Source organism: Phocoena phocoena, chromosome 8, assembly GCF_963924675.1.
Source record: "Phocoena phocoena chromosome 8, mPhoPho1.1, whole genome shotgun sequence".
In the NCBI taxonomy this organism is placed as follows: Eukaryota; Metazoa; Chordata; class Mammalia; order Artiodactyla; family Phocoenidae; genus Phocoena; species Phocoena phocoena.
Genome location: NC_089226.1, coordinates 108,787,372 through 108,807,465, shown reverse-complemented (window position 1 = coordinate 108,807,465; position 20,094 = coordinate 108,787,372). Strand labels below are relative to the sequence as shown.

The following is a 20,094-nucleotide window of genomic DNA, read 5'->3' as shown; positions in this document are numbered from 1 at the left end:
AGCACGGGATCCAGTGCCCAGTGTCCGGGGAGGAAGGCCTGGAGGCCAGGGTGGGGGCACAGGAAGTGCAGGCGTCAGGTGAGAGTGTGTGACACCTGCGGGGGGCTGCCAACCCCAACACTTGGGGGCATCTTGCTCTTTCAGAGGGAGGCCCCAAGAAACTTGGTCCTATCAAAGCATAAAAAATTCCAGTTAGACCAAAGGGGGAAGGGGTCAGTCAGCACTGCTTTGATAGGTACCCAGCTGACAGGGAAGGCCCTCCCCCTGGGAGAGCTGGCATTCCTGACTGGGGAGGGTGCAGGGTGGAATCCAGCATAACTCCGGCAGGTCGGCAGGTCGGCAGGTCGGAGGGCCAGGGCCCAGAGTGAGCAGGGAGGGCTTCCTGGAGGGGTGGAGCTCACTCACGTCTCCAAGGCCAAGTAGGATGGGCAGGGGGTGGGAGGGGGTGAGAAGGAGGCCGTCCTGCCCGAAGCGAGAGTGGAGCAGGTGGGAGGGAGCCCCGGAGGAGGTGGCTGGGGACTGGGGCTCCATTTAGGAAGGATGCCTGTCCCCCTTTCCTGGGAAGAGCAGCCTTAGCACCTGGAGGTTTTTCCCCAGCTGGCCCACAGAAAGTAGACCCCAGGAGGGACCTCCTGCCGTCTGAGGGGTGGGCACAGGAGGTCCCACCCAGGGGTGGACCAGGCCAGGAGAGCTTCCAGAGGCATGGCACGGGGACAGGGAGAACCGGGCAGCCCTCACAGGACCTGGAGGGCTGCCCCTGGGGCACCTGCCTGCCGGGGGTGGGGGTGGGGGGGGCTCCTGCAAGTTTCCTCCAGGAGCGGGGGGCCTGGAGGCTGGACGGTGGCGTAGCTGGGGCCAGTGGGGCAGACGGCGCCACCTGGTGGCGGTGTGCCAGCCGGAACCCTCACCACCACGGGGACAGGGCAGTCCTGAGGGACCCCGCACCTCCCCAGGCTTCAGGGCCCCCCATTGCTTGTGGCTGGTATGCCTAGGGATCCAGGGTCCTCTCGGGTCAGCTCCCAGGCACCCCCTGTGTTTCTGGGGCTCAACCTTCACCAGGCTGGCCTGGGAATCCCGCCAAGCCAGCAGCACCAAATTCCTGTGACTCGATGCCCACTGCACCCCAGCCAAGCCAAGAACAGGACACTAACCGAGCAGGGGTGCGGGGAGAGGTACACACATGCCCACACATGTATACACACACACGTGCAGAGGCGTGCACACACAAGCACACGCAGGTACAGGCGTGCACACGTGCGTGCATGCACAGATGGAAGTTCTGTGAAGACAAATGACAACTGACCCCACATTCTCAACCGTAAGAATCTCGACTGAAGCTATTTTAATTCCAGAGCACACCTAGACTGACATTTCAACAAATGAAGATGGGCTTTCAATCCCACAGGGGCAGCCGGGCCTCTCTGCCCTGACCTCTGGGATGCTCCAGGGACCCCTGCGCACCGTCGCTTCTCAGGCCAGCCCATGCCACCAGCCGCCACCAGGGGCGCTCTACCAGCTGACCTGGGAGTGTCCTTGGGAGGAGGGTGGGCAGTGGCCAGAGGGGCGGCTGAGACACCTGTGAGTCCCCTGAGTGCACCCCACCGCACCACAGGGGCCTCGCCCGGTGGCCCCCCAGCCAGAACCCGCTCCATAATTTGTGGGGCCCAGGCAGGAAACGTACAGCCTCTAGTTCCAAATGGTTAGAACTTTAAGTCGGCTGCAGCAGGCAGTAGAGCAAGCCGGGCCTTCCTTCTGAGCCAGGGCTGGTGCACAGGCCGCCTTGACGTCCCTTCATTGCGTGTGTGGACGCCCCCGGCCTGGCCTCTGCCCTGCTGCGAGCCTCAGATGGCTTTTCCTCCAAAGACCTCAGGGGGACAAGACACGCGCGTTTGCGAGGGAAGGGGAGGCCGAGCTGGGGCCTGGGCCCCCTGCTTTGAGCTGTGGTCCCTCCTGCAAGCAGGTTGGCTTGGTGCTGGCAGTGGGGCATTTATGCTGTGTGCACGGGGGCTGGGGTGGGGTCTCTGAGATCACGGTGGGGCTGCTTCGGTCCCTCCCCACGCTGGCATGCGGGTGGGCAGGGAGCGCAGAGGGGCAGGAATCGGGCTCTGGTGCCTGGTTATTCCTGGACTGGGGCCCGGGCTCGGTCCTTGTGACCTGGCTGCCCGCGCTCCTGGGAAGAAGGGCGGCCGGGGGAGGCTGAGCCACAGAGACTAGCCGTGGGCCCGGGGTCCCAGCGTGCAGGCTGAGCCGGGGGCCCCGGGGTGCAGCCAAGCTGGGCCCACCCTCCTTCCCACCCCGAGCAAGCAGGCGGAGCTCTGAAGGGCAGCGGGGCAGGTAGTAGGCAGGAGTGTTCTGGCTGCTCCCAGCCACACCCGCCCCTGCCTGCCCCCACCTCACCGTCCTCCCGGGCGCCAGGAATGCACCTTCAGCGCGGACTTGCTTGCACGGAATTTCCACAGGCAGCCGACCCCACTCCTCAACCCTCCCGTCCCCCATGACCCTAGCAGAGCCCCTACCCCTCAGGGCCTCCATCCCCAGGCTCCCAGTTGCTCCAGGGCCGGGACCCCACATGTAAACGCTCTCCACCTATGTCAGTGGCAAACCATGGTGGGCCCGCGGTCGGGGTGGGGGTGCCGGGATGGGACCCCAGCGGCAACCCCCAGGAGGGCCCGGGGTCCAGGGAGAGAGGTCAGGAGGGAGGGGTCTTCCTGGAGGGAGAGGCCCTGCGGGGAGGAGACAGAGGTCTCCTCTGCGAGGCCTGGCCCGCCTGGCTGGGCGCTAGGGGACGTGGTAGGAGGCCAGGCCTGCAGCAGCTCAGCCCGCACCTTGGCCAAGGCCCAGCGCCCCCCCTACCGTCGGGGCCATTCGGAGCCCTCGCCCCGGCCGCCCCGGGCTGCCTCCTTGCCCAGGCAGACTGAGCTGGCTTCTGCTGGGCAGATGGGAAGGTAGGCAGGGGCCCAAGGGGCCACCCTCACAAGTGACCTGGCTGCCCCGGCCACTTGCTCCAGGCCAGCAGTGAGAGGAGATGAGTCGCCCCCCAGGCCCCCACAGCGCCCGGGCCCCGGCGGGCTCCACGGCTCTACCCGGGCTCATTCCGGACCTGGTCGCCCGGATCCCCTGTGAGTTTTGGGACCTCTGGAAGGGGAGTGGGGATGGCCTGGCTGGGCGGGTGGCAGCCGCTGTCCATGGATGCCTCTCAGGCCCATCTCTGTGCTCCCCCCACCCCGCCCCCAGGGCTCCGCTGGGCGCTCATAGCCACCGCGGTCGTGGCTGCGTCCTCGTTGTTTCCTGCCTGCTCTGTGCCGTCTTCTGCTGCTGCTGCGGCCGCCACAGGAAGGAGCCCAGAGACGAGGAGGCCGTGGGCCTGGGCAGTGCCCGCAGCACCATCAACACGCACCTGGTGAGAAGCGGGCACCAGCTGGGCCAGTGCCGGGAGGCAGCCCAAGGTCCAGGCTCGGGGGCGAGCTCAGCCCCCAGCATGGTCTGGTCTGCCCAGAGCGGAGGCGGGGGGGCCACCTGGCTGGCGAGGCGATGAACAAGGTGAGGGAGGGCGTGGGCTGCGGGAGCCACAGCAGTTCTGGAGGAGGGCAGTGGCAGAGGGGTGGACTCGGGGCAGTTACGGCCGGTCCCGCGGAGCTGAGCTGGGATGTGAGCCCTTCTGGTGCCCTGGCCTGGAGGTTTGACCCATCATGGACCCGCTGCCTGGGACGCCGGGGCTCTGATGGGGGCACGGTCCCAGCAGCACCTGTCGCCAGCCCCTGTGATACCACCCGGGTGCAGCCAGATGTGGATAAGGTGGAGCCTGGCCCTGGGGGGCCCCAGTAGTGGGAGTGCCTGCAGCTGTCCGTGGAGTACGACTTTGGAAGCCAGGAGGTGAGGGGCCCCGAGGACGTGCGGGATTTTGGAGGGGCGATGGGGGAAGAGTGGGCACTGGGTGCTGGGTGGTGCGGGGCTGACCAGGAAGGGGGCCCTGGCTGAAACACCCCCTGGCTCCTAGATCAAGGTGGGCCTCAGGCAGGCAGCAGACCTGAGGCCCTGGGGCCCAGGCGGCACGGCGGACCCCTACGCCCGCGTCAGCCTCTCCCATGAGGCCGGGTGCAGGCACGAGACGAAGGTGCACCGTGGTACCCTCTGCCCCACGTTCGAAGAGACCTGCTCCTTCCACGTGAGTCGAGGCTGGGTGGCCAGGGGCCTGGGCTGGGCAGTGGGGGCCGCTCACACCCTTCCCCACAGGTCCCCCCCGTGGAGCTGCCCCAGACCGCCCTGCGGGTGCAGATTTTAGACTACAAGCTCTTCTCCCAGCACGAGCTGCCGCTGGGCACCGTGGATCCGCAGCCCGTCCTGGAGCTCTGGCACCCCCTGGGCCCGCCCAGCACGGCGAGGTGAGCCTGCTGACCCCCGGGCTCCAGTCCCGCCCTGCCCGGTGTGCCCGGCGGGGAAGCTGAGGCCCTTCTTGCTGCCCGCAGCCCAAGCAGTTGGGGGAGGTATGCTTCTCGCTCCAGTACGTGCCCGGCTCGGGCCGGCTGACCGTGGTCGTGCTGGAGGCCCGAGGCCTGAGCCCGGTTCTGGCAGGCGAGAGCCGGACCTGCCCCTCCACATGGATGGAGGGAACCCTGTGCTCAGCCCTCAGACCTGGGACGTCCTATGACTCCTTTCACTTGCCCAGAGCCCTATGTGAAGGTCCAGCTTGTGCCGAACCAGAGGAAGTGGAAGAAGAGAAAGACATCTGCCAGGAAGGGCATGGCCACCCCTTACTTCAACGAGACCTTCACCTTCCTTGTGCCTTTCAGCCAGATCCAGGTGGGCTGCCTGGAGGAGGGGGAGGGTGGAACCTCGCTCAGGGCCAAACTGACGTCTATCTTTCTCCCCCTCCCACCGCACCTCTGCCTGCCTCTACCCAGAGTGTGGCTCTGGTGCTGGCCGTCTGGGCCTGGGGCCCTCAGTTCTAGGCCAAGCCCGTGAGCAAGGTTCTGCTGGGCGCCCGGGACTCTGGTCAACCCCTACAGCACTGGGCAGACATGCTGGCCCATGCCTGTCGGCCCAGCACCGCCTGCAGCCGGCCAGGGAGGTGGACCGGGCCCTGGCCTTGCAGCCCCACCTGCGCCTGCCCTTGCCTGGCTCCTGAAAGCAGCCCCGGCCCTCGGTCTCCCTGGGCTGGGCCACGGGTCCCGTGCAGGCTGCCCTGGGGGCCCACCATAATAAACGCCTTCTCACCCATGGCTGTGAGTCCTTCCTGAGCCCCGTGGACACAGCAGGGTCAGGGGCTCCACCGACATCGCCAAGGACAAGGAGAGGGTCTCCTCTCCAGGCTCAGCCAGGCCCTGAGGGCTCTGACCCATGCCTGACCCCTGAGTGAGGGTGAAGGGGCCCTTCCTGGCCCAAGGGGGACGATACTGGGAGATGGGAAGCCCTCCCCATCGGTAGCAGCTGGAGAGTGAGGGACGGGCCCCTGGGGACACAGTGGGCAAGTGGGAGATACTTGGGGGACGGTGACAGTGGACAGAGAGGAACCCAATCACAGGGACCGCCCCAGCGCCCGAGGGGTCCCCAAACCCTCCAGATGGTGACTGTGGGGCGTCCCCTTCATGAGCAGCAGGGGGCAGTAGATGCCTTCAGAAGCCGCCCCAGGCCTTTGGGGGCTCAGCCTGGCCCGGAAAGCAGCTCTAATCCCCACACATCTGGACGGCTTTAGCTCTCCCTGACCCTCCCCATGGCCCGAGAAGCCGGCAGGGCTGGGGCCATGCACCCCAGCTCAGAGGGTGCCAAGTCATGGTTATCCGGATGCCTCTGCTGGGTGGGGGCCCGGGCAGGGGGCGCAGGCCTGGACCGGGGTGAGAAGGGCAGTGCCGGGCCTGCCTGGGGCAGCCAGGCGGGCCCCAGGCCCCCTCGGGTCAGGGAGAGGTTCCCAGGTGGGTGGCGCCGAAATCCTGGGTTTGAAGGATGTGTTCTGAGCTGTGCAGGGAGCTGGCCCGCGGGCAGGGTGGTCCAGGCAAGGCTGCACGTCCGTCCAGGCACCCCCCATCCTGCTCCTGGGTGGGAAGCTGGGATCACGCCCATGGAGGGAAGCCCTGCCCCACAGACCCTGGCCACTGCCTCAGGCCCCAGAGGCCGTGTTTGGGGGTCCGGCCTTGCCCCGGGCCAGCTTGGGGACAGGAGGACATGGCCAGCTCATGCCCGAGACGCCTGCTGGGTTGGAGGGGGCAATAAGAAGCAGAGTGCGAGGCAGCTGCTGTTCCCCGAGGGGCCTGGAGCCCTGGGGAAGCCGAGGAAAGCAGTGTGGATCCTGACTCAGAACAGGTGGGGCCGGGCCGGAGTGACCCCATGGCTGACCCCTGAGCTGTGCGCCACGGCTGACGAGGCCGTCGTCCTGTCCTCAGGCTCCTTGTAAGATACAAGGGAGGCATCTCGAAGTCATCACTGAGCCCTAAATAGACCAACCCAACCTCATCACCGCCCCCCCCGCCCCCCCCCACAACCGAGACTTCTTGGCCTGGATGGCGGCACGCGGCTGGGCCGGGCCAGGCAGCCTGGGCAGGTGGGGAGGTCCCTGTGCCCCCATTGGTCTGAGGAGGGCTCCATGCCCTTTCTGAGCAGGGGCCCAGCCTGGGGGAGGCCATTTATACCCCTCCCCCTGGGCCCACCAGCCCAACTCCCCAGCGCTGCCGCCCGGACGCGAGGTGAGGCCGGCCCGGAGGTCGGGACAGGCACTGCTGGAGCTCGCTTGCAGGAAGACTTCCCGGGGCGGGGGCCTGGGGGCCAGGGCCGCCGCCAGCAGCCTCTCTGGGGGTCTTCCACGGAGCAGGGGGCGAGAGGGAGATGCATCCAGAGGCAGGCTGGGGTGGCGAAGGGGCCCCGGGCAGCACCCCGACGGCCAGGCCTCACCTCTGGGACACGGGAAGGGGGTTTTACGGATTGAGGGACCCCAGGCCCAACTGGCGGGTCGTTTCTTATATGCACTTGGGGCAGAAGCTGAAAGAGCAGAGCTAAAAATAACTGGTCGCTCCCGCCGCACCTGCGATGGCCGGACCGCCCCTCCCTCGGGGACAGCTGCAGCGACTCCAGGCCCGCCTCGGACATTTTGGGAACACTTTCCTCTTACTCCTCCCCTCCCCCGGGGAATTCCAAGAAGTGAACCCCAAGGAGGTGGGGGCTGGGCGGGGCTGCGGGGGGGTTAATGTGTGGGGCGAGGCGCTGCACCCCCAGAGCTGGGGTCCTGGGCCGGGGCCCTAACACCCCTCCCCTTTCCCTCCCACAGGCTCTAAGCCCAGGACCTCAAGATGGGCGAGTAAGTGTAGCCCCCCAAGCCCGGTGCCCCTGCTGCCCACCCCACTCCCCAATGGGCGAGGGTCTCCGCATCTCCCCGCCAGGCCACCTCCCGCCCGCCCCATCACACAGCCCCGTGGCAGGGCCCTAACCTCTCTTCTCTCTCCCCCCCCCACCTGCCCCCCTGGGACAGTGACGAGGTGAGTACCTGCTTGGGGGTGAAACATGGAGGGGGTGGGACCCCCCAACTCAGGAGAGGGCAGAGGTCGGAGTCCCAAGGCCCAGGGAGGCCGCCCAGCCCTCCCCCTTCTGTGAAAATGCCTCACCGCACCCCCACCTCCCCCAGCGGAGACACTGACAAACAGGAAGTGGCTGCCTGGAGCCCCAGTGCTCCCGGAGCAGGGGAAGTGCGGCTGCGGCCTGCTCACCGGGACTCGCTTCTTCTTTCTGAGGGCTGCATCCCCTCCCCCGCCTCCTGGGCCCCGCCAGCATCCCCCTGCCGCAGAAGCACAGCCCCTTCTCCCGACCCCAGTCCTCCCAACCCGAAGGGCCACCGGGGCAAAGGGTCACCGTGCGGTGCCGTGTCCTGGGCCCAGCCTCCCCACCAGGCCCAGGCCCAGCCGCCCCTCGGGCAGGACCCCCTGGCTGGACGGCTGAGCCCCGCCGACCCTGACTCTCCCTCCCGCATCTTCTCCCTGCCCCGCAGAAGCGCAACAGGGCCATCACGGCCCGCAGACAGCACCTGAAGGTAGGTGCGGGCCCGGGGAGGGCCGCCCGGGCGTCTGCAGGCTGGCGTGCCGCAGCCCCTCACCACCGCCTACCCCCCGCCCCCCCAAACCCCCCAGAGCGTCATGCTCCAGATCGCGGCCACGGAGCTGGAGAAGGAGGAGAGCCGCCGGGAGACGGAGAAGCAGAGCTACCTGACTGAGCACTGCCCGCCCCTGCACATTCCCGGCTCCATGGCCGAGGTGCAGGTACCCAGGCCCCCACCCCGCCCACCCGCCCGCCCAGCAGGCCCTGCTCACCGCCCCATCTCCCCCACGGTCCAGAGGGCAAGCAGGGTGGTCAGGGCGGGCGGAGGCCACCCACCCACCCACGGCACCCCCCCCCCCACCCAGGAGCTCTGCCAACAGCTGCACGCCAAGATCAACGTGGCCGAGGAGGAGAAGTACGACATGGAGGTGAAGGTGCAGAAGAGTACCAAGGAGGTGAGAGGCCGGGGAGGCGGGCACGGTGCGGGGGGCGCCCGGACCGCGAGGTCTCGGCCTCCGCCGCCTCCCGCCCAGCCTTGCTGCCCGCCCCGCAGCTGGAGGACATGAACCAGAAGCTGTTCGACCTGCGAGGCAAGTTCAAGCGGCCCCCACTGAGAAGGGTGCGCATGTCGGCCGACGCTATGCTCAAGGCGCTGCTGGGCTCCAAGCACAAGGTGTGCATGGACCTCAGGGCCAACCTCAAGCAGGTCAAGAAGGAGGAAACCGAGAAGGTAGGAGGGTCCCCACCGCGCGCCCCGCCTGCCGGGCCGGCTCAGACCCCACCGCGCGCCCTGCCTGCCGGGCCGGCTCAGATCCCGGATGGGTCTGCCAGGAGGGGACTGGGAGGGGAAGTGAGGCTGGAGGCGGTGGGCCTGAGCCCTCTCCCGGTGCCCCTGCAGGAGCGGGACCTGCGTGACGTGGGAGACTGGAGGAAGAACATCGAGGAAAAGTCGGGCATGGAGGGCCGCAAGAAGATGTTCGAGTCCGAGTCCTAGGCCGCCGCCGCCCGCTCCCGCCCGAGGCCCTCCGAGTCGGGCTCGGCTCCTGTCAATAAAGGATTCCAATCCCCCGACTGCTCTGCTCTGCTCGGGTCCGGCCCTGCCCCAGCCTCTCTGCCCACGGGCCGCCGTGCGAAGGCCTCTGAGACCGGGGACCCTGGGCTGGGGGTGGAGGAGCCACACACGGGCTTCGGGGGACTTCGGCTGGGCTGGGAGGGCCACTGCCAGGGCAGGGACCCCACCCACCCGCCTGCCGCCTGCCGCTGCTTGGTGACGTTGGTGTCAGACCCTGTAAGCTTGGACACAGGTGCCCGGGGCCATGTCAGAGCCAGTTCCCTAGATGACCATTGGTCCATTGTCACTGTCACCATGAAGGTCCCCACAGGGCCCAGAGACCCTGTCCCTGTGGCACAAGTCCAGGCAGGGGCCTCGTGGGCCTGTGTCCCGTGCTCTGTGGGCAGCCCCTTCCTCCCAGGCTGCTCCTCCCCAGACCCCCCGCCCCCGCCACCAGGGGGCACGCGGGGCAGTCCTGGATCAGCTGGCCCTCTGGGGAGTCTTGAGCGCATGGGGCAGGGGCACGCCGGGTAGGGTCTGTGCTCCCACTGGAGACTGATGACAGGCCCAGTTGGCCTGACACCGGGCCCAGTGAGAGGGCTAGCTTCTCCCTTCTGCACGGCCCCCCGCCCTGGCCCACGCCACACATCAAGGGACAATGTGCCCGACAGGCCCAGACACAAATGTCACAGCAAGGCCGCCGTCAGCCTCCCCTGTGAGGGATGATGCCGTGGCCCGCCAAGGTCCTGCGCTCAGATCTTTGGTGGGGAGCCCGGGGAGGCCAGGCTGCCGCCCCTGATGGAGTGGCTGTCCACCCTGCCCTTGCCCTCCAGAGGCCCCAGCGATTGATGTGCCGGGGCCGGAGCCTTGAGCCTCAAGGGACAGACGTCAGCCTGCCCCGCCGGCCTTGGCCAGTGTACTGTTCCCCGGCCCAGCGGCAGCCCAGAGGTCAGCTCCATCCTTCGAGCAGCTCCCCACAGGCCCTGGCTGGGCTCGTCAGGCCCTCGGGCCCAGGCCTGGTGCCTTGGCTGCCTTTCCCGCTCACGGATGCAGGGTAGAGGGGACCCCTCGACGTTCCTGGCTGAGGCTCAGCCCATGCGAAGTCCAGAGCAGGCAGGGCAGGCAGTGAATTCAAGGAGCGAGTGGGTTTTGGCAGTGAGAGCTGCCAGTGATAGAGGCGGTACCTGCCTCGGACCCGGCAAAGTGAACCGGGCAGCTGCGCCGGGAAAGGGAGCGCGAATCTATGCCCAGGGCCATGGCGGGTGCAGGGATCCCAGGGATGCGGTTCCCACAGGCAGGACCCAACTCGGTCAGATGTGGAAAATGGTCTTCTTTGCAAAAGGCAAGGGAATGTCAAACACAGAACTCCAGTGATCCCCCGGGGTGGGGGCCAAGCCGGGGACAGGTGGGGTGGAAACACGGAAGCAGAAGTAGGTTTGGGAGATGATGTTGTAATTCTTGGGCAGAACAGTGGACTTACGGGTGCTTGTTCCATTTTCCAATGAATGAGTGAAGTGAAAGAGGGCCGTGCAAAGCAAACCAAGGCGGAAACACCTGGCCAGCGCCGCTCGGCCTGGCTCCACGCCCCTCTGCGCCCCTCTGCCACTGCCCTTGCTGGGTGACCTCGGAGTCCCTGCAGCCGTGTGGACGTGGAGCTGAATGGGGCAATTCTGGGCAAGTGCATAGTCCAGCACCTTCTAGAAAGAGCTCTGCAGGGTGGAGAACGGTGGAGGCTGGAGGTGGGAGAGGGGAGAGGGGCCACTGTCACCTCCTGGGGTGGGTGGAAGGCGGTGGTGGATGGAGAGAGATTCGAGAGGCGGAGCCCCCGGGACTTGGTGGACGAGGGAGAAGGGGCACCCAGGCCTGTGCTGAAGGGGAGAGGGCGGAGGGCTGTTCTCCAGGGCAGGAGCCTGGGGCAGGTGAGGGGCTGGCTTTGGGCTGAGATTTTGGGGGGCTGGGGAACGTGGCAGTTCCCAGGCACAAACAGCTGGGTGCAGGGGTCCGGGCTGGAGATGGGGTCTGGGCGTCCTCAGACGTGAGTACTGGACGACGTCCCTGACAAAGGACGGAGCGAGACAGCAACCCCTGGAGGGCGCGAGCTGGACGCAGGGCAGCAGAAGGAGGGCAGCAAAGGTGCAGGGGACACGGCCCACTCTGTGGGTGATGCTGGAGGTCAGGGAGGGAACGCAGACACAGGAAGCCCCGGGGCATGTGGCTTGGCTGGACTGCGGTGGCAGGCGACGCTGGCGGGCATGCTCCTGCGTGGTGCGGGGCGTATGCGGGATTGTGCCCTCAGCTCTCTCCCCGGCCTGCCCCTGCGAGTGCGCCTGGGCCCCCGGGCCTTGGTCCCTACACTGTCCTCCAGGAAGGGACCAGGTCTCTGGGAGGAATGGCTGACCACAGAGACAGCCGGTGCATAAGGGCCTGCACCCTCTCGGTGAGCCAGAAAGAAAGTGGGCAGAACAAACAGAAAACAAAGTCACCGAGGGGAGCCGGTCACAAGGACACAGACTGGCCGGTGAGATGACGGTGGTGTTTCATGTCCGCTAGACTGAGGTTGGTGTCGGCACTGTGGTCAGGGGAGAGGGCGGCTCCAGTTTCAGAAAACAGGCCACGAGGGCCTTAGGAGTAGAGGAGGGGAGAGAGTGAGAGGCAGCGACAGCAGGTGACGGAGTTAAAGATGCTCTTTGCGTTAATCTTGAAACTTTTCTGTCAGTTTGAAATCATTTCCCCAGATTAAACTTTTCTTTAAACGTCAAAACAAGAACACTTTTTAAAAAAAATTAATTACATTTTGGCTGCGTTGGGTCTTTGTTGCTGTGCGCGGGCTTTCTCTAGTTGTTTCGAGCGGGGGCTACTCTTCAATGCAGTGCGCGGGCTTCTCGTGTTGCAGAGCACGGGCTCTAGGCGCGCGGGCTTCGGTAGTTGTGGCGCACGGGCTCAGTAGTTGTGGCTCGCGGGCTCTACAGCGCAGGCTCAGTAGTTGTGGCGCACGGGCTTAGTTGCTCCACGGCATGGTGGATCTTCCTGGACCAGGGCTCGAACCCGTGTCCCCTGCATTGGCAGGCGGATTCTCAACCACTGCGCCACCAGGGAAGCCCCTAAACGAGAACACTCTTAGGCCCAGACTTCTGAAGATGGAGATGTGGGCAGACGAGCCCAGAGAGCTCGGGAGACCGGGCGGGGCCCGTGGGCTGATGACAGGGCAGTGGGCTTGATGGACGTGGGAGACCCAGACAGGGGTCTCGGGAGGGCTCTGGACACGCCCTTCTTCAGCAGGTTGGGTGAGTGCAGTGGGCCAGAGAGACGGGGCAGGGTGGGCGGTGCCAGCCTCGGGGGGGGTTGGGCGGAGCCGAGGGTCCACTTGGAAGTGGGTGGAGCAGTAAGGACTAGTATGGGTTGCGGTCCCCCTGGGTTTCCTGCACCTGTGGGACAGGCCTCCCCTCCCCCTTCACCTGTACCCCCACCTGGCCAGGGGGAAGCCAGCGTGGCCTGGAGGACACAGAGCTTCTCCGTGAGCATCCACCGGCAGGGCTTCATGGTGCCTCACCCTCTCTCCAGCTTCGCCCGTGACCACCTGTCCACACCTGTCCCCTTTGGTCCCCAAGCACCAGCTCCATCCAGGCCCAGACCTGCTCCCCCTGCCCCTTAACCAGCAAGCCACAGGCCTCCCTGTCACCCTCCTCCTCACAGCAGCTGGACCTCGGTTTACCTGACAACAAAATGGGTGTGCATGTGAGTATACCCGGCTCACAGGATGGACAGGTGAGGAGGGAGCTCTGGCCCCTTCTGGGAGTCCTCCAGCTGCCCCCAACCTCTCTGCCATGCCACACCCGCCTCGACGCCAGTTCTGGAAGCGTCTCCTGGGCTCTCCCTTGGCTGCCCCCTCCACACCTCCTCAAAGAAGCCTTCTGTGAGCCCTCAGCCCCAAGAGCCTGGCACATGGTCCAGGCCATGGTAACCCTGTGTAGAGGGAAGGTAGCCCTCAGGCGGGGCAGGAGTTTGCGTGCCCACTGTCCACACTGGGTCCCAGGGCTCCTCTCACATCTCACCCTACCTCCTGACCACCCCCATCACCAAAGTCCTTGCTGGACTCCCAGTTTTCATCCTCTGTCGTCCTTGGTGGGGGGGGGGGTGTGCCCGTAGGAAGACCTTCTGGACAGCTTCTCCCTGCTGTGCCCACGGGGGTCATCGTGGACCCTCCACCTGGGCCCCTCCTCATGGTTTCTCCTGCTTCCGGAGCCCACTCCCTGACTCCCTGGGGAATTTCTGGCAATTCCAGGCTCACCACAGCTGCCCCCTTCCAGGGAGACCCGGCCCGTGCGGGGGGTCTCAGCCGCGCCCCTCTGCCTGACCCCCAGACCCCATCAGGTGACACGTGTGTGTGCACAGACACCTTTATCTGCTCCCCCGTCTCTTCCGCTGTCCCGTCCCGGTGGCTCCTGTAACCCACCTGCCGCCCCGGACTCTCACCTTACCTGGTCTCAGTGAACCTGCTCAGCACAGCCACTCCTGTCTGCCTGCCATCGTCCTCCCGGGCCTCCCTCCGGCCTGTCTGTCCCCCGCCCACCCCGCAGACTCCCTGCCCTGTCCCTGTCTGTCCCCAGGCACCTCCGGCTCCAGGACCCAGCTTGCCTGATGGGGAGCGTGGAGGGAGCTGCACCAGCAAAGCCTGCAGTTCCTCCCCAGGGCACACACACAGCACGTGTGCCCACGCGCACTGGCGGACCGGCCTGGGAAGCCCTAGCGCAGGAATGAGGGTCAAGCCCCAGCGGGAGACCCTGGGCATCCCTGCAGCCTGCGGACCCGCTGACCATCTCCCTCCCCGCGTCTCTGCTCTCTGCCCACACCCACACAAACGGCCCTGGCCACCTCTGCTTGGGTTTCCACAGCACCTCAGCCCCGGGCGTCCATGTCCACATCCTCTCGTGCCCCTGACCTTCTTCTGCTTCGTACCTGTGCTTAATGATGGCACCCCTGGCTGGACCCCTAGCACAGCTGGGCACCCCATCTTCTCACTCCCTGGCCTCTGTACCTCGTGGTGGCAGGAGCTGGCTGGCTGCCCACCACACTGCCCACCTTTTCCTACTGGGCACACACTTTGAGGACAGATGAGGCCATAGATCCACCCCCCCAGCCTCCCTCATAGTCTCCCCGCCCCTCCCCTGCCAGCTGGGACTCTGAGGTCCTCGGAGGGAGAAGCCTGGGGTCACAGAACGAATGTGGACCACCTTCCCGCCCACCTTGGCCTGGACTGGGGTTGTGCTAAGCCCCCGAGGTGTAGGATTGTTTGTTACAGCAGCTTCTTCCTTCCCTGACTAGCACATCCCTGTATCAGTGTCCGGGGCACCCATAAAACAGCACCACAGCCGGGGCGGCTCCAACAGCAGCATTCACTGTCCCCAGTCCTGGAGGCTGGAATCCCAGATCCAGGTGTGGGCAGGGCCGTTTCCTCCCGAGGCCTCTCTCCTCGGCGTGTAGACGGCCGGCTTCTCCCTGTGTCCCGTGTCTGTGTCCTGACCTCGTCTTCCTATAAGGACCCCAGTCCTATGGGACTAGGGCCCCACCCTGGTGACCTCGTGTAACCTGATCATCTGAAAAGACCTCATTTTGTAATAAGCCCACGGGTCCTGGGGGTCAGGACGGGAACATGTGAAATTTTAGGGGCCACAATTCAGCTCATAGACCTCCCAGGCCCCCTCTCTCTCCAGCCGCACCCCCCACCCTGTTGTCTTCAGCCCCAACATTTCTCTCCTGGATCAAGACGCCCTTCTCCTCATCCATCCTGCTTCTCCCACTGTCCCCCCTCCAACCCACGGAGCCCCCAGTGGGCTCCTAAACGGTGCTCCTGTGGTCTCTGCCACCCCTCGGCCCTGGAAGGCCGCCTTCCGACCCTCGGCGACATGCCCTCCTCCCACTGGCAGTCGGCCTCAGACCCGTGCTGGCGGACTTGTGCCCTCAGCACTCCAGATAGACCAGACTGACCACTTCTCCCATCCCCTCCCCAGCATCTAGTCACTCAGTGTCACTTTGTCACTTGAGCGTGTGGTCCTGACACTGGTCTCCCTGGGGACCCGTCCCACCTGGGCCTTGGAGGCCACCTGGTCCATGGACCCAGCCGCCCCTGGACGTTCCTCCTTGATGTCCCACAGGCAAGGCAGAGTCAGTGCGTCCCGTGTCTCTCTGCCCCCATCTGCCTCGCCCAGACCTCCTTGGGGTCTGGGCTCAGCATCTCCAGGGCCAGAAGCCTGCCTGGCGCCCACCCCACCCTCCTGCAGAGCCTGTTGCGTCCGGGCTTCGGACTAGCTCGTTGTTTGCCTCGGTCATTCACTGTGTCGCTGGACACTGCACCGGGCTTGGGAGTGAGAGGGGGGACTACAAGGGGTCTCTGCCCTCCCAACAACCCCTCTAGTTTGAGTGAACGATGCCAATGGAACAGATGATGGCGTGTCTGCTTCTTGGGTGGACTCTTAGTTCTTCCGAGGAAGTCCGGCTCTGCTTAATCTGCCAGCAGGGCACAAAGGCCCCCAAACCTGGACACTGGGTCCCCAGGAACGCCTCTTGTTGACCTTGGAGGGAGGAGTGAGAAGGGCGGGTCCAGGGCGCTTTTGTTTGAAGGTGAGAGAGCTTCTAGATACACACACAAAAATGGGATCAGTGGGGGCGCAGAGGCTGGAGGGATGGGAAGAGGCCCTGGGATCTGGAGAGGAGCTGAGTGCTGGGGAGAGCAGAGTCTCAGAGCAGGAGCTGGAGCTTGAGAGGGGAGGGGGACGGGGGCCAGATGGCAAGATGGGAGATGAGGGCAAGGGGGGGAGGCCTGGATGACCATGGAGGGCGCTGCATCTGGGGGCCCACAGCACCCTGTGGGCCCCCAGATCCCCAGAGCATCCTCGGGCACGGCCACCATGCACTCCCACCTCCCACGTGTGGAGAACGGGGTGTCTCCCACTCTTAGGCCCCAGGAAGTGTCGGATGGGGCGGTTCCAACGTCTCCCAGTCTTGGAGGTGCCACGGGAGCTCCTCCTGAGCTCTGAGGGAGAACCTGTTCTGGGCCCCTCCCCCAGCCTCTGGTGGTTTCCTGGGGACCTTTGGTTTGTAGACGCACCACCCCCATCTCGCTTTCGTCTTCACATGGCGTCTCCTGGTGGGCAAGTCTGCCTGCAAATTTCCCCTTTTTATAAGGACGCCAGTCATGTTGAATGAGGACCCACCCTAACGACCTCATCCTAACAGATTATATCTGCAATGACCCTATTTCCAAATAAAGTCCCATTCTGAGGTGCTGGCCATTAGGACTCGAACCTATGAATTTGGCGGACACAGTTCAGCCCTTAACAGGAGGGATCAGTTGTTTCTGGGCCTTCGAGGGTGGAGATGGACAGAGGGGAGAGAGGGCATGCTTTGGAGGGCCCCGGGGTCTGGTGAATTCTTGGCAGGTGAGGGCCAGTTCCGAGCCCCCTGAGCGCAGGAGGTGGCAGAGTCCAGGGGCAGCAGAGAGACTGGGGACCCCAACAGTTCAGGAAAGTAAAGAAAACGGCAAGAGAAGACGTGGGGCCTGCAGACAGGGCAGCTCATGCTGGGCCCCAGAAATCGCCTGGAGAGCACAGACAAGTGAGGGGTGAGCCAGGCGATGGCCCGAGGCTCTGGGGTAAGTGTCCGAGCCCTGGGCACATATCCAGAGCATCTCCCTCCAGAGAGGTCACCATGCCTAACGTGGAGGCTCGGGGACCAGGACGGCGCCCTGTGCTTGGGGCCACCAGCCACGCACAGGTGGGAGTCCCAGCCCCTGCACCCCTGCACCCACGTCTGCCTCCACCCGGTCCCTCTCTGCCCTCCAGGCCCCTGCAACTTGCTGAACGTTTCCTGATGGCTGTTTTTTTTTTTTCTCTCCTCTTGCAGCAACAGATTAAAAAACAACACCCCAACCCAAGCTCCGATATGCTCCAAACCTCAACCTGCCGCCAGAAGGGGGAAGTGAAACCCGGCTGGGGGTGAGGGGAGGCTCCGGGGCAGCCGCCCCAGGAAGCGCTGAGAGCTTCAGCACACACGCACAGCAGGGACCAGCAGGACCAGCCGGACGCCAGCCCCAGCCCATGGCCATGGCAAAAGCTCCCAGCCACCCTGGCTCCGAGGAGCTGCTGGTGGAGGAAGGCACAGGGTAAGGCCCGGGCCGGGCCGCGTGAGCGCTGTGGTCCCAAGAAACCTTGGCATGTACTCGTTGTTGGTGGGGGGGGGGGGGGAGGGGGGAGGGGGCGATGCTTAACTCGGAGGTCGATGGCACCCTTGGGGCTCAGGGGAGGCACACAGGCTGCAGGGGACCCCATCTCACCCAGGGCAGGTAGACGCCTCTTCTGTCTGCCTCTGCAGCTGGGCCTCACTGGGAGAGTCCGGGTTCCCCACCAGCCAGTGGGATGCTGACCCAGGACCAGGAAGCCCGGACGCCTGGTACAGGTCCAGGATGCGGCCTGGACACCTGGGGAAGAAACCAGGCCGTGGGCAGGCAGTGCCGAAGCTGTGTGGGCAGGAGGTGGGGAGGGCCCCAGGCCAGGAAGCCTGGCCGAGAGGGAGGCTCGGCCTCGGGATCCTCAAAGCCTGTGCTGGAGGCCTGGCCGGGCCCCCTCCCCCAGGCTGCCCCCTCCCGGTGCTGTTGGAGGCCGAGGTTGCCGCAGGTTCTGAGTGCCAGGCAGGCGCCGTTGGTCGGCGGTGGGATGTGAGGGGACACAAGCCGAGGCTGTGCGGCTTGCCAGCAAGAAGGCCCAGCCGTGTGGCCGCAGCCAGAGCTAGGCAGAGGAGCGATGTGACCCAGGCTCCCTCAGGAGGCAGCTGTGCTCCATGGAGCACTCCCCGCGGCCCCCACCCCCACCCGGGCCTGGGCAGGGGCAGAGGAGGAGGGTCCCTGGCTGGGGGAGGGCTGCTGAGGACAGGCATCCACGCTGAGCCACACCGTGGGGGTCCGACTGCCCCAGGGGGCAGGTGCCAGAGAGATGGGAGTGGTCAGGGCTTCGGGAGGGACACGTGTTCTGACAGTCAGGGGTGGGAGCTGTGTGGAGAGAGACCACCAGCCCAGGAGGAAGGGGGCAGGGGCTGCGGCTTCTGCCCCTGCGAGCCGAAGGGAAGGAGCAGGGGCTCCGGGGGGGGGACGTGAGACGCGTACAGCCACAGCACGGGGCTGGAGCCGCCCAGGGCCGGCCCCCACTTGCCCCAGAGCTGCTGCTGGCGGAGGGGGAGAAGGGAGCAGAAGGGAGGGGAGGGGGTCCCACTAGGACCCCCGCTGAGCCCCCGAAGGCAGGGCTCCCCACAGCCTCAGGGTTGACTTGCAAAGTGGATCCAAGCCCAGCTCTTCTGCCTGATTCTGCGATGCTGCTTCTGTTGACAATGAGAGGACAGAAATGTGTGCAGGGCGTGTGTGTGCGTGTGTGTGTGCAGGGCGTGTGTGTGTGCAGGGCGTGTGTGTGCGTGCGCGTGTGTGTGCGTGTGTGTGTGCAGGGCGTGTGTGTGCGTGCGCGCGTGTGTGTGCGTGTGTGTGCAGGGCGTGTGTGTGTGCGCGTGTGTGTGTGCAGGGCGTGTGCGTGTGTGTGTGCGTGTGTGTGCAGGGCGTGTGTGTGTGCGGGGCGTGTGTGTGTGCGTGTGTGTGCAGGGCGTGTGTGTGTGCGTGTGTGTGCAGGGCGTGTGTGTGTGTGCGCGCGTGTGTGTGCAGGGCGTGTGTGTGCGCAGGGCGTGTGTGCGTGTGCGTGCGTGTGCGTGTGTGTGTGCAGGGCGTGTGTGTGTGTGCGCGTGTGTGTGTGCAGGGCGTGTGTGTGCGCAGGGCGTGTGTGCGTGTGCGTGCGTGTGCGTGTGCAGGGCGTGTGTGCGTGTGTGCGTCGTGTGCGTGTGTGTGTGCAGGGCGTGTGTGTGTGCGTGTGTGTATGTGGAGGAAGATTGTCTTCTCCATGCTGAATACCACGGGGGCCTGGTGCGGGGGCTTCAGGGGGCCGAGCCCTGGGGGAGTGGAGAGGCTGGGCAGCTGGGATCCGGCGAGGGGCTGTTGTTGTGGGGGAAGGGCATGCTAGCAGGGACCCATTGCTCGCTTGCCACCAAGGAGGGGAGGGGGGCATGGCCCAGGCTCTGTGCCCTGAGGAGACAGCCCCGTTCTTCTAGGGAGGCAGGTCGCTCCACACACAGCAGGTGACTGGGGAACAGCTGTGTCCCCGCTCAGAAACGGCTCCGCACGTCAGCGCTGTCCGGCCCTGGGCGCCTCCGGCCACCTCATGCCCATAGAAGGGCACGGCTTGAGCGGCCTGGCAGGGCCTGCCCGCTCCTTGGCCCCCTCCTTGACCCCCTTCCCAGCTGTCGTGCATGCCGAGGAGAGGGAGGCGGCGGTGGAGGCCACGGCCGCCAGCCCAGGTCCCGGCGGCTCGCTGGTGCCTGTCCCAGGGCCTCGGGCCGCACCTGTGCGGGGTCCATCGGGGGCTCGGTTGGAGAATCGGCTGGATGCACCCCCCGGCCCCTGGAGCCTGGGCACCCCAGCGACATCACCCCCACGGGGGGGGTGTGACGCTGACATTTCAGAGTGAAACTGAGACCCAGGGTGGGTGGGGTTCTCGTTTCACAAGTTGACTAAGGGAAGCGGGGATTTTCCTGTCCAGGGTGAGGGAGAAAGTCCCCGACGCCTAGGCAGGGGACTGAGGCTGGGAAGCCCCACCCAGGGGCCCCCAGGACAGCCAGGGTCTGCTGGGGTCGGAGCCGAGCAGGTGAGACCTGCCCCCCTGCCCCCCTGCCCCCCATGTGCTGCCCATGGGGGCTTTCAGGTCTGTGGATCCAGGGCAGGCCGTGCCCCTCCAACTGGCCAACTTGGGTCATCCCCTCAGACTGCCCCAGACCCCTCGGGGACCCCATGTGCACCCCAATCCTCCCCAAGGCCAGACGGAACCACGCTGGGCCCTTCCCCTGTCTGCACCCAGGCAGGACTCCTGCTGCCGCCGGGAGATAGGCTTGTCAGCCCCCTGGGCCTCCCCCTGCCGCAGCCCAGCCCTTCCCTGGTTGGCCCG

The 20,094-nt window shown here is 65.9% G+C and overlaps 2 protein-coding genes across 2 annotated transcripts; both read left to right on the top strand.

Moving 5' to 3' along the window:
• The first annotated feature begins 3,025 nt into the window (after positions 1-3,025).
• SYT8 (synaptotagmin 8) lies at positions 3,026-5,125 on the top strand. Its single transcript, XM_065882784.1, is given in 10 exon segments — positions 3,026-3,119; positions 3,235-3,270; positions 3,273-3,399; positions 3,774-3,873; positions 3,998-4,165; positions 4,234-4,363; positions 4,447-4,572; positions 4,667-4,800; positions 4,902-5,040; positions 5,043-5,125. Coding segments are annotated over 10 exon segments (1,137 nt in total).
• Positions 5,126-6,664: 1,539 nt separating this feature from the next.
• TNNI2 (troponin I2, fast skeletal type) lies at positions 6,665-9,084 on the top strand. Its single transcript, XM_065881314.1, has 8 exons — positions 6,665-6,677; positions 7,256-7,285; positions 7,457-7,463; positions 7,970-8,011; positions 8,109-8,237; positions 8,382-8,471; positions 8,570-8,746; positions 8,915-9,084. Exons 2-8 carry the CDS (start codon positions 7,278-7,280, stop codon positions 9,008-9,010), a joined length of 549 nt encoding a protein of 182 aa, XP_065737386.1. The 5' UTR covers positions 6,665-6,677; positions 7,256-7,277; the 3' UTR covers positions 9,011-9,084.
• The last annotated feature ends 11,010 nt before the right edge of the window (positions 9,085-20,094 follow it).

What these genes read in the sequence shown, in the direction of transcription:
- TNNI2 (XM_065881314.1), top strand. An exon ending in GCTCCATGGCCGAGGTGCAG is followed by an intron (nt 8,238 to 8,381) that starts GTACCCAGGCCC and finishes CCCCCCACCCAG; the next exon opens with GAGCTCTGCCAACAGCTGCA. An exon ending in TGCAGAAGAGTACCAAGGAG is followed by an intron (nt 8,472 to 8,569) that starts GTGAGAGGCCGG and finishes CCCGCCCCGCAG; the next exon opens with CTGGAGGACATGAACCAGAA.